The sequence below is a fragment of the Mchenga conophoros genome, linkage group LG7 (assembly GCF_057382185.1).
Source record: "Mchenga conophoros isolate Kocher_MC1m ecotype Shallow Benthic linkage group LG7, M_conophoros_male_GT1.1, whole genome shotgun sequence".
NCBI lineage: Eukaryota > Metazoa > Chordata > Actinopteri > Cichliformes > Cichlidae > Mchenga > Mchenga conophoros.
The window spans coordinates 55,503,588-55,516,238 of NC_140532.1; the positions used below are offsets into that span (position 1 = coordinate 55,503,588).

Sequence of the window (12,651 nt, forward strand, 5' to 3'; positions counted from 1 at the left end):
GTCCAGTATATTTGGCCTCTCTTTGAAGAACCTGAATGATAGCCTGAACTAGAGGTAAAAAGTTTAATAGGTCCTCTTTAAACTCATTACTGTTTGCTACATGTTTAATTTATTTTTAGTGCCAATAATGTTATTGATAAAGATTTATAACAATATGTTATTTCCCTGCAATTACCCATGTTGGTGTGTTTTGTAGGAATTTCAGTCTTTTATCATTTGGAGAGGAAGCTGAAGAAGATGAGGAGATGGTGAACCAAGTCAGCCAGGTACTGGATCATAAAACCATTATATGTGGGCACCTCTGACATTTACTCTTGTGCCACTCACACATCATAACTAGGTGTATATTAGAAATATTAAAAAATTTCAAAAAGTACATAGACATGTAAATAACTGTTGTCTGGGCATTTTTCTTTTCTTTTTTTAAATAGACATTCAAGGGAAAAAGCAAAAGCAGCCATGACCTTTTGAAAGATGATCCCAGACTGAGCTCTGTTCCAGCAGTTGATAAGTAATTCATTAATAGTTATAAAACTATTTTAATTTCCTTTTTAAATTTGAATTATTAAAAAGTCTGAACCTATGTTTGCTCTGCTCACAGGGGTAAGAAGAAAAAAGCATCTGCATCTGGTGATGCAACTTTGGTAAGTCTTTTAGATTTTCCTCCATTTGCACTCAGAGGCGAAGTATCAGCGTTAAGTGTTTGATGTGTTTCTCCAGTCAGGTGACGAGGCTGACGATGATGTTGAGGACGACATGGACACAGATGAGGAATATGACTCGGAGAAGAAAGAGAAGATCAGAGAGCTCATAAGTAAAAAGCTAAAGAAGGAAAAGGGTGGAGAGAAAGTGGCAGAGCCCATTGAAGAGGAGCAAGAAAAAAAGATGAGCCGCAGGTATGTTTTTTTTCCTTGGTTGTTTGTTTGGTTTTTTGCAACCCTGCTGCAAATAAATTAAACTAAACTACTAGAAAAATTTAAAACGTAGCTACTGCATAATGATCTCTCTGAAATTATGTATTTTGAAAATTTTTACCACTAAAAGCTGTTGTGTATAGTTAAAATTACATGGCTGCTAAAAACAAAAAAAATAGTATTTCATAGTTTTTTCAGCAGCGTCTTATGGTTGTTGTTGAACTTGTAATGTGGTGTGACATCCTGGTGGGGGAGCTATTGGACTATGTAATATATAGATGATGCTAAACCTTACCTATTGCTGATTGTTATTGTAACTTTTATTTTTCTGACAAGGAAAATATTTAGTAAGTCCAAGAGACAAAATGTTACTTTTCAGTGTTCATAGCTGCATATTTTTTTCTTTTTTCAATTAGGTAATTGTTAGTCTGAGATTCCTAAAGACATAGCAGTGCAACACAATGATAAACAACAATTTGAAACCCACAAATTTCATTCAGATGTGATAAATAAAAGCACCAAATTTCAGTTTATGAGAAGCAGGAAATGGTAAACCTTTAGCATCTTTACTAGAAAAATGTCATTGTTTTAGCTCCACCTTGACCTAATCTTGAAATTTCATGACAACAAGAACAAATTCAAGAGAGATGAGAAGGATTTGTATAATATTTTAACAGCTCAGTGGCCTAGACACAGTAGAAACAATCATTAGCTCGTATTAATTAGTGCCTCTCTGCAGCAGCAAATCCTCTTGAACAGTCATGCTACAGTTTCTCTGATGCAGTCGTGGTTGGATTGCTGGAGGACTTTGTTGTACAAATTAATGTATATTTAACAATTTAGATTTGGTGTTACTTGTTCGTGAGCTATTTTAGATTGTCATCCTTTAGTGCCACCCTTACAGCCACTTTGATGCTGCCTTGCTCACCATACTGGAAAGAAGGTTTCCAGACTGAGGCACTTGAGGCATGTAGGGAGGAGTGGTTCATACCTTGGCGTCACTATTTGAAACTTTAGTCATGTTTAATTTGAGCACCCACCATTGTAACTATATATGTCACAGAAGATAAGAAAATGCATAATAGATACCCCTTTTTAAGTCATTAGTAGCAAAACATTTATCTTTAACAGGCATATATTAACTGGATTTATTTAAAATATTCCTCAGATGTATTTAAGCATTCTAATGTGAGAGATTTCTAACCTGAAATAGATGGAGAACCTTAATCTTTATTCGATTTTTAGATAAAAGTGAGCCCAATTAGTTATGAAAAAAAGTAATAGGGCCAACTTGGTTCTTTTTATTCATGTGTAGTGATTTATCCAGTTTCAAGAGCTGGATCCAGAGAATATTTGAAGCTTTGGCTTGAAATGAGTTAAATTACAAATACGTTATCACAATACATTTTTACAGGACCCTGTGTAGTCTTACAAAATAGTTAGTACACCCGATCATAGCTTTAGCAGCATTCACTGGAAATAATTGTTTTGTGTTTGACCCTATCAATCTCTCACATCGCTGTGGAGGAATTTTGGCCCACTCTTCTCAACATTGCTTCAGTTCATTGAGGTTTGCAAACATTCGTTTATGCACGTTTTTCTTAAGATCCAGTCACAGCATTTCAAACAGATTGAGGTCTGGGCTTTGCTGGGCCATTGCAACACCTTGATTCTTTTCTCTTTTTTTTTTTCCCAGCCATTCTGTTGTAGATTTGCGGCTGTGATGGGGATCACTGTCCCATCGCATGACCCAGTTTCAGCAAAGCTTTAGCTGTCGACAGATGGCCTCGCGTTTGACATTAGAGTATGTTAGTATACAGAGGAGTTTATGGTTTACTCAGTGATTGTTAGGTGCCCAAATCCTCTAGCTGCAAAACAAGTATATATCATCAGGCCTCCCCCATCCTGCTTGACAGTTGGTGTGAGGTGTTTGCGCTGATATGCTGTGCTTGTTTTTTGACTAAAATAATCTCCACTTTGACCTTGTCTGTCCGAAGAACATTGCTCCAGAAGTCTTTTTGTTGTTGTTGTTGTCGTTTTGTTTTTTTAACCACAGTCTATATAAAAGACAAGCACAGCCTCCTCTGTAGTTTATCTCCATGGTAATCTCTTTCTTGATCTTCCAGTGTCAGAAGTGACCATATTTAGACAAGAGCTTCAGTGGGCTGCCCACTAGGAGCTGTTGTGACCTGAGGGTTGTTTTGGCCAGCAGGAGTAGAAAACAGTATTCTTGAACGATGCGCAGCTCTCTTATACTCACCTATAAGCTTTTCCACAGTGTCCATGGGAGCAGGTGTGGACCACAAACAAATAGAGGCAAACGTGCTTTCTCTCTTTCTCAAGAGGGCCCACTATGTCTGCTTGTCTCTTCCTACGCATAATGTTAAATCACCTCTCAACCACCTTTCCTCTCAAAAAGGAGAGGTGGTTGTGGACCAAAAAAATATGATGGAACAAAAAACAATGCAGTTAAATACTTAAAACAATAAGTATCAGTCCTGAACCAGTTGTTATACATTAAATGTCAATAAATCTGTGTGTGAAGTTTTTTGATAGTTTGATTTGATGCGTGAATGCAAAGGTATTCATTTCAGTGTTTGAGCGAATTCAGGATCTTTCTGTGTTTTTAAAGTGTGACTCTTTGTTTGCATTTGTCTTCGAGGGTGGGTCACTCTGACTGGTTAATGCTAAATGTTTGGATTTTTAATCTGGATAACTTTCATTCCACATTAACATAGTGAATACATGTCATGGAGTATGGCTATATCCTGGTAGTGGAATTGTATAATTCCATTTGTTTACAAAAGGCACCATAAATATTTCCAAACGTCCACTTTAGTGGCTTCAGTTTGCAGAGTCCTAACACAAAGCTGACAGCTGTAGGATACAGCTGTGTGTCTGTCAGAACATTTGCAGCCCTAACTAGAAGCATCAATGAAGTTCACACACGAGATATAAAGAAGAATCATCCTCATACAGTTTTTATGAAGCGAGAGAAACTTCAAAGCTATGGAAAAACTGTTCCTATTTAGGGAATACTCTATGAATTTTTGTTGGAAATTTGAAGTTGGGCGATTCACAAGACAGACTAAAAAGAATGGTCTAAATCAAAGTAGCAGAGACTGAAGAATCTTCCTGCTCCTATGCTGTTAGATATAACCTGGAAACCATACATTTTAGACATCCTGCTTGAAGAAGTATGATGGAAGTTTGAAGTTCTTATTAAGAAACTAAGACTAATATCATGCACCCTGATTTCATGAGTAGCAGTGGATGAACTTAAGAAAGTTCCTGCTCACAGCCATTTTGATTCTTTACATTTGCCGTGGAAAACTTTGAGGTCAGAATTCAGAAATTTCAGACCATAAAGTCCTAGTCAATAGTATTTGAAAAGCTCCAAACAAACCACTAGATCCTCCTTTTCCCATGATACAGCTAACTTCACATTTAAACTTTAAGCACAAGCCCAAACTTAGAATACCCAATATTGTATAACTGATAAGTGTTTTTCACTTGTTACGAAACTCTCTTCAGAGCCAAAGAGACATTAAACAACTGATTTCAAAGCCTCCTTGTGACAAGTACACTAAACTTGCAGTGGCTCTTCAAGAAAAATTGTCCACTAGAAGTCCTTATCTCCAGTTCTCCTACTTTTTCCCCAACATGATTTATTTAGTTCTCACCCAATGAAGTGGAGTCTAACCTGTTTTTTTTTACATTACCTCCAGCTCTGTCAATACACACCCACTTACTTTGATACATTCTCACAAACACATGCACGCACACACACCAAAGCTCGCACGTCTCCGTTGTTTCTCACTGGACCAACATCAGGACTCTGCTCTTTGAAGCAGGAAAATTGGCATTCAACACGAATTGCTTACTTAGCAGTAAACAGCACGTCTGTCCAAGCCAGCCGTATGAGCGCAATGGAGGTGAGAGTGATGGTGTGTGTGATAATATTTGGATGAAAATGACCTGTGGAGAATGGAGAGAGTGATTTAACAGTTATCTCTCCACAATATCCTCTTCACAGGTAGCTCTCAGCACACATAATCAACATACCCCTCTCTCATTAGTGCTAATAGGATAAAGAGTGGGCCCCCAGTCAGATGTGTGTGTGTGCGTGCGTGTGTGCGTGCGTGCCCTGACTGACAGCCAGCCCAATGCAGGCAGACTGCAGTATATTAAACACAAGCGCAGATTGTTTTGCTACAAGAACTGTAACCCAACACAGTGGTTTGTCTTGGCAGGGAATCAAAGAGCAGGCTGGTAGGTACAGTGTTAGTACAGGACAAAGGGGGCATTGTTGCAGGGTGAGCTTGCTCTCCCACCGTTGCTTTGCTTTGGGCTTTCAGCTACTTTGTCCGCAAGGAAGAACACCAACTGCTATCTAGTCACCTGGGAAAAAGGAGGCAGGATGTTAACAGCAGTCACTAATCTCCATTCTGTCTGATGGCCTTCACTGCTGCATGACTTCTGCTATTTGGTCTTTCATTTAATTCCTTTGTAGTTGCTATGTGTGTGAGTATGTGAGAGAGAGATATACAGGTTTGTAGTGACTTACGGAGTAAATTTTACAAAGCTCCCCCTATTGCTGAGAAAACCATGAAATTAGGAGCGTGCATGAATCCAAAATAGTTTTGACTTGATGTAAAAACTGTCTTAAGTTGCCTTCCAGGAGCCAGATGATATTCCACTGCAATATTCCGTCATTGCAAAATGCTTGGACTTGTTCATATTCAGCATTCAGTTTCCAAATAATAATAAACTTTAAAACTAAGGATACAATTGATCAAAACACATTCATTTCTCTCAGAGTTTGCCTCAACTTGTTGTGTAGTCGATGTTGTGGGTACCTCTCTTTAAGCCTTTACACTTACAGTTTGACACTCCCTTTATGTTACTATTGATCAAGTGCCTTTGCTCTTTCAAGTGGGCCTCTTTGTCTTGAGTGGGAAGGTGGGGGGTGCTTTATAAAAGACACTACGGAATGAAGTCCCAAAAGCAGTGTATGTGGTAGTCGCCACTTTTGTTAAACCCGACGGGGCATGACTGGGGAAGCAAAACGCTTCCATATGGCTGTGGGACACAGGGTGAGCTGCTTCTGCCAGCATGGCCTGGCTCCCTCTGCTGTTTCTGGTAATGGCTTTTTAGTTACAGCAGACTGAAGATAATGACAGAACAGCACATCCTGTTATTTATTTCACTTGTTATCACTTATGTGTATTTGGTGACTTAGTAATACAGATGGAATGACTTTTTTTTTTAAATTCAGTGCGTCTTCCAGATTTTTATTTTCATGTCATCTGTAGAATATTCTAATTAAAATTACATTTTGTAGGGACTTGTGTGTATTTTTAGTGTAGGTGTATACACATGATACATAGAAATGTATTTAGGTGTGAATAAATGTAGGAAAATAAAGGATCCAGTATCTGATTTACAGTGACTTTTCAATATTGATTATGATGTAGATTTTCTTCTTTAGAGTGTAAGAATACTGGATTTTGGGGCCCAATTCCAGCAGCAGTTTTGGGGTAGTAAAAAATGTATTCATCAGCACACTGCTCCTCTGTGATGCAACGCTCCTACGTGTGCTACAGACAATACTAAGTGTGTTTTAAACAAAGAAGTTGAAGCCATTCTGTATGACATTCTGTTTAATGACACTATTTCTGAAGCTACCCAAGCATCTTTTTTGAGTGTTGTACTATATTACAAAAATAAAGTTTTACAGCCAGTATAAGAGTATGCCAATATCAGTATATTATATTGGCTGTAAATTAATGTTTAATGTTCCTTTCAAACATTCCCAGCCCAAAGAAATTTTAACATCTTAAAAGAAAACCAGGAGATATTCTCATCTGAGGACATGGAACCAGTGAATTTGTATATAATATATAATTTCTAGTTATCATAGTGTCAAACTCCTCGAGAGAAAAGAAAAATCTATGTTCCCTCTGGCACTCTGCCACGTGCTCTAATCAAAGCTGTGTGTGTTTTAATCTTGTGAATGTCTTCTTAATTCGTTGAGTTGTTTAGTCTATAAAATGTTACCACAATTTTCCAAAACCTGAGAGTAAATGTTTGTGGGAGAGTCAGTTTACGTTAATATAAAACAGAGGAAAACCAAATCTTCATGTTGGAGAAGGTTTTAGTTGAAAAACGACTATAAAGATTAATCATTTTTCAAACGAGTTGCTGACTCGCTTTCCGTTGATTGACTAACTAATGAATTGACCGGCCCCTGTAGTTCTATTCTTCATCTGTTGGTCTTCTGCCACGTTGGGTCTGTTTCTCTTTCCACATTTCAAACATCTTTTCAGTATTTAAAACACCTTAAGAAAGCATTCCCTTAGCCTTGTGGACAGTTTACCTTAAATGAGACATCAGACACTAATTATCCGACCAAGCTGCAGACAATATGTCACTGTGAATTAATTGGCTGCACTTGTCTCTTGTCATTGGTCATAACCCAGTGCGTTCTCAGGGAAAGGTTGCAGAGATCATGAAAGCATTCAGCGCTGCATTTGTACAGAAACCTGCTTGAGATAATCCAGTTCTTGGCAGCAGAGTTGTGTATGTTTTGGAACTGCCAGGTTTACACATCTCTGGACCACTGTAGCATGTCTGCACCATATGGGGCACTTGCTTGCTGGAAACAGGTCCATACAGCAATGCATATCTAAGATGTGTGAAGTTTTGAGGGTTTTTTTGTTTGTTTGTTTTATATAATTCAAAGTGAATAAAAAGCAAAAGTGAGGCTTGGAGTGAGGCTTGGACTGTAATCAACATCATCATCTGATACTGTGCACATTTATGTCTTATTCTCTCATAAAGGCAAAATATTTAAGTGAAGTAGAAAATGTGAAACTAAGTATAATTCATACAGTTAATACTCTATGACATTAATGAGTTACTTCCAGCATAACTGATTAGATGAAGGCTAAAGCATCGTTTCAGAAATTAGGCAGGTGAAGCACTCTAAAAAGGAACCTTGGTCCACTGCGTTGACCTAGATCACTTTGCAAAGTCCTGCAAATTCCTGCGTTGAGGTTAGATTCTTCAACTCCAGCTCACAGTTCTCCTTGGCTTTTGACCAAGCCATGGAGTGCCCCCCGAGGGGAGTTCACCCAGCCACCTTGTTATTCTAGCACATTCATCCACATCACTTGCTCAGTCATTAGACTGGATTTAATCCAACGTAGCAAAGAGAAGCTGCTGCTGCCACCCTTGTGGTGTACTTACTCTAAACAACTCTGAGGTGTTAAATTTTACTTTTAGACATACTTTTGACCCATCTTAATCACGCTGTGGCCACATTTTAAGTGAAAACTGTTTGATTTCTGTCAGTATTTACATTTCGTGAAAGCCATTTGAAGGCAAGATGAGAATACAAAGAAATCCAAAAAAGGATAGCACAGCGTGCTTGTCTATTTTGGAAAAACTATTGAATTTTTGATGAACCATACAGTCATCACTTTACTATTTTTAAGGTTGTCAAATTCCTGTGTCAGCCTCAGACTCCTGCCAGACACTGGAGTATTAAATGCAAGGTTCGGAATCATGAGTACTTGGTCTACTGCCAATCACTTCATATGCTTTCTTTATGAAAAGTTAATCATCCACAGCTCTCTGGTTTTCACATTTCTTGAATTTTCAGAAGGAGTGACAGTAGCTGGCAGCCCCAAAGTACACTCAGACCACAGGGGCTAGTAGGGAGTCACAAGAAAGATTGATAATATATCTAGTCCTGCCAGTTTTGGTCTGTTTATCTGGCAACAAATGACAACAGATGAGTGCCTCTCCGATTGGCCTTGTTTTTTAAAATGATTGTTAAATTCGTCTCTCCTGCTGGCAAATAGATTGCCTTATTGAGTAAAGGGATGGGTAGACTTGCAGAAATGGGACAAGAAGGAGCTACCCTGTGCTTTGTCTATCCTTTATTCTCTTCTTCAGTTATTCTTGCCTTGCAATGAATGAAGTGTTGTTAAAGTGTTATTTTCTTTTGGGTTTTTTTCCTTGTTTTTTGCTGAACCTGAGTTATAAATGTCCATCTTAACATTGATAATGCTGGCTGCCTAAAAAAAAATCTATGACTAAAACATGCGTTTACATACATTAGACAAAACATTGTGATTCGGACTGGGCAACAAGTGTAGAAACAGAGTAGTTTGTTGTGTTATGATGTGAGGGTCTTGGGAGGAATTTGCTGAGCCCTGAGGGGAGTCCTAACAGGTGTTGGTGGGGCTTTTCCTGTCCTTTCTGCCCTTTTTTTCTTTATTGGCACCATGGTTATGGGGCTGATTGTTCAGCTGTTGCCTTGGATACATCTCCTGTTTTCCTAATGGCAACATGTCAAGGCAGGCCAAAAATGATCACGTAGTCCAGTGTGTTCTTTACTCAAAAATAGGCTTGCAAAATCCTTCCTATTAATGCCCATTAATGCCAGAGAAGTGTCAGGGATGATGTTCCTATAAAACCCACAAGATTAAAGATTAAAGGCCATTTGGAAATCCCAAATGTATGATCATCAGTACTGCCAAAACTACAGAATCTCCTCACTATTAAATGAATGGGGAGCTTCTGTATAAGGATAATATAATATAGTGTACTGCACAGCCTTTGCCAACAAGTCTTTACTATTAGAATGGTCACCTGAGCTCAGTGAGCTGTGAAAGATGGCTACTGCCACTAGTAAAATAACAACAACAATAATAATAACAAAAACTTGTGAAAAGCAACATGCCTGCAGCCTATGTGACGTTTTGGAGGCAGGTAAATTTGTGTTGACTAGGTGCACTCAAAAAAAAAAGTATTAAATAAATCATAGAAAGGATTTCCACGCGATTAAATTGCTTTATTTTAGCATTATGCAGTTCTATTAATCCAACTTAATGTACTTCAGTTGGACCAACTTATGATGAATCAACTTATTTAATGCAGTTGAGTCCAACTTAGTTTAACCCATGCAAATTACATTAGTCCAACAAAAGTAGTTGCTGCTAATAGAAAGCCATTTATTAATGCTGAAATCCTTTCCATGATTAAGTTCATTTAAAGGGTTATTTTTTTGAAATGTTAAAAAAAATTAGAGTCTGGATAACATAAAACTTGCCGGTCTATTGCAGGGCTAACACAGAGAACAATTTGCAGTCACATTGACACTTATGGGTAATTTAGAATTACCATTTAACCTAACCCCACTAACTGCATGTCTTTGGACTGTGGGAGGAAGTCAGAGTATCCGGAGAGAACCAATGCAGGCCAGATGGTTGATTTGAACTCAGGACCTTCTTCTTGTGAGGCAACAGTGCTAAGCAGTGCACCACCGAGCTGTCAATGATTATTTACAACAAGTACACAAATAACAAGGAAAGATATAGATAGATATAGATTTTTTTATATATATATATATATATTTTTTTTTTGTCAATATACAATAATGATAGCATACACGTGGTGTGTGTAGGCTTTTCTGCCTCTTAAAACCTCAGTGATTTTCTTTTGGTTTGAAATCTCATGTGATCTTGTGGTATCGTGTCCAGGCAACTAACCACTCCTGCAAGACTGTATCATATCATTTCAACAAGATCTTCTATGATTCACCATATAAACATAAAATTCTTTTGATCAAATTTAGTGCCATCAGCATTAATCTCGCTGTAACCGTGGTAACTTGTTAACGGAGATTTGCCGCGTTAATGCAGTTATGGCGTTAACGTCATTTTAGCAAGATTAACGCTGACAGCACTAATTAAATTACAATTTAGACTCTTCTAAATGTAAGAACCACCCAAATTCACTTTTTTGAGTGTTTGGCTAAAGCGGCTAAAACCTCAATCTTCAGCTGGTCAACCCTGTGATGTTTCAGTGTCCACAGCAGTATATATTCCTAGCAGCTAATTTCAATTAAAAGGTCTAATATTTTTTTTAACTTGATAAACATTAGCATTCCTAGCACCAGCATCCTTCAATCCTTGCATGCCTTTCCTGAATATGGTTAGACAGTACCAGTGAAATAGTCAATACACGGAACAAAGGTTTTAGTCCCTGGCTACATTCGATACCAATATTATTCCCAAGTATTAGCCATTGTACCCAAATCGTATCAGATGATAGCAGACAAGTTTTGAAATTGTTACCAAGAAGTACAAAAAATTGCTAGAACATTGCATAAATGGGAAGAGCAGGATCAAGCATGTTTTTGAAACTTGATCCGTACTACTAGTAAGGCTGTTAAACCCTCTTTTGTTGTGTGTGTGACTTTTTTAAAACATCTTAATGAAAGTGCAATATTAAATTATTGAAGCTCAGCTTGCATTTGCACAATCTTTGTTAAATCTGACAGTTGGTATTAAAAAGGTTTGTTGTTGCCTTCATCACCTTAAAAAAAAACAAAATAGTTAACTGGCCACCTACTGCAGTAATTCTGCAGTAACGTGGATGGAGAGTTTTCTGCTATCATTTTAATCAAAGAGTACCACCAGAGAGACAAAAACCCATTCATCATGTGGGAGTGTGAATGGCAGCTGGAGTCTTCAAATTATTACGTTCTTTGCCCACCTATGGGTTTTCACATCTGTGTTGCATTACAATGCTTTATGTAAAATATGTCTTAGAAAAGAGGTTTGTTGTTATTGATTCTTCTGTAGACTGAGCTGAGCAAGCAACATCCTCGCATAGGCAGTGTCTGATTCTGCCAACCAGTTTCTACCCTTGGCAACTTAGTTTGGATTCAGCTGAAGCAATTTTTTTTTCTTGATACTGACCTCAAAATAGAGGACTAACAACTGTATGTCTGACTGATTCCTTATGTGTATCCTCAGAAGAACCAGGAAAGCTAACAAGGAAGAGACATGACATCAAGTCAGACACAGCTGTTAATATTTGCTGAGCCACTTACAGTTAAAATATCACTCAGTTTGATGCCTCAGTACTTTGCCACAGACAATGTCAGAGAATTAAACAAATATAGCACTAGCTACAAACACAAGAATCAAAGTTCCACATAAAAGGAAAGAGAAAGGATATAAATGAATGTCTGTCCAGAAAAGCAGATGTAGGAAACAAAAGCAGCCATTGTTTGGTCTGGAGATGCCTCAGATGTTTCTAGGCCAGGGGCCCAGACTGTGCAGCTTACCTGTGCTTTGTGGCTCTGCAAGTGAATGGGATGAAACAGAGCTGTCAGGCAGTACAAAAATATTATCATTTCTTAACATAACATATCTGCTCTGTAACTGGCAGAAGTCTCAGTCATATGATGGGGAACAATAATCAGCATTGCTGGCCTTGTATGAGCTGGGCTGCAGGCCGCCTGCCAAAAAGGACACCACCTTGGAGTTAAGGAAGTGAGGATGTGCCTTGGCCTGCCTCTGTCATCCAGTTAAAGGTTTTACAAGGGTGGCTAGCCAGGAGAGGAGTGCCTGGGATAGTTATTGCAGTGCCACTTGAGCAGAGGAAGTATAAAGTTTTTTATTACTTCTGCCACTCAGAGCATTGTGTATTTTATGTATCGAAAAACATTCATATTTAACTTCATACAACTTGTGTAGTGCTCTGATTTATATGCAAATTAAATATGTGCATGTTCTTTTGTACAAATATGAACATGATACTGACCTCATTAACAAATTTTGTTGAGGTCAAATTTAGCTTTAGATTGCCAAAAAAAAAAAGTACTGTAAATCAGTTTTAAAAACCAACCCCAGAGATTCATCACTTTCCATTTATA

At 38.0% G+C, this 12,651-nt stretch overlaps 1 protein-coding gene across 1 annotated transcript in view; it reads left to right on the forward strand.

Moving 5' to 3' along the window:
• cwc27 (CWC27 spliceosome associated cyclophilin) overlaps positions 1 to 12,651 on the forward strand; it is a 32,006-nt gene that overhangs the window by 3,409 nt on the left and 15,946 nt on the right. The window contains exons 7-10 of the mRNA XM_085280268.1: positions 197 to 266; positions 432 to 511; positions 602 to 644; positions 721 to 896. Of these exons, the coding sequence (XP_085136394.1) occupies positions 197 to 266; positions 432 to 511; positions 602 to 644; positions 721 to 896 (369 nt within the window). The remainder of the gene's footprint in view (positions 1 to 196; positions 267 to 431; positions 512 to 601; positions 645 to 720; positions 897 to 12,651) is intronic.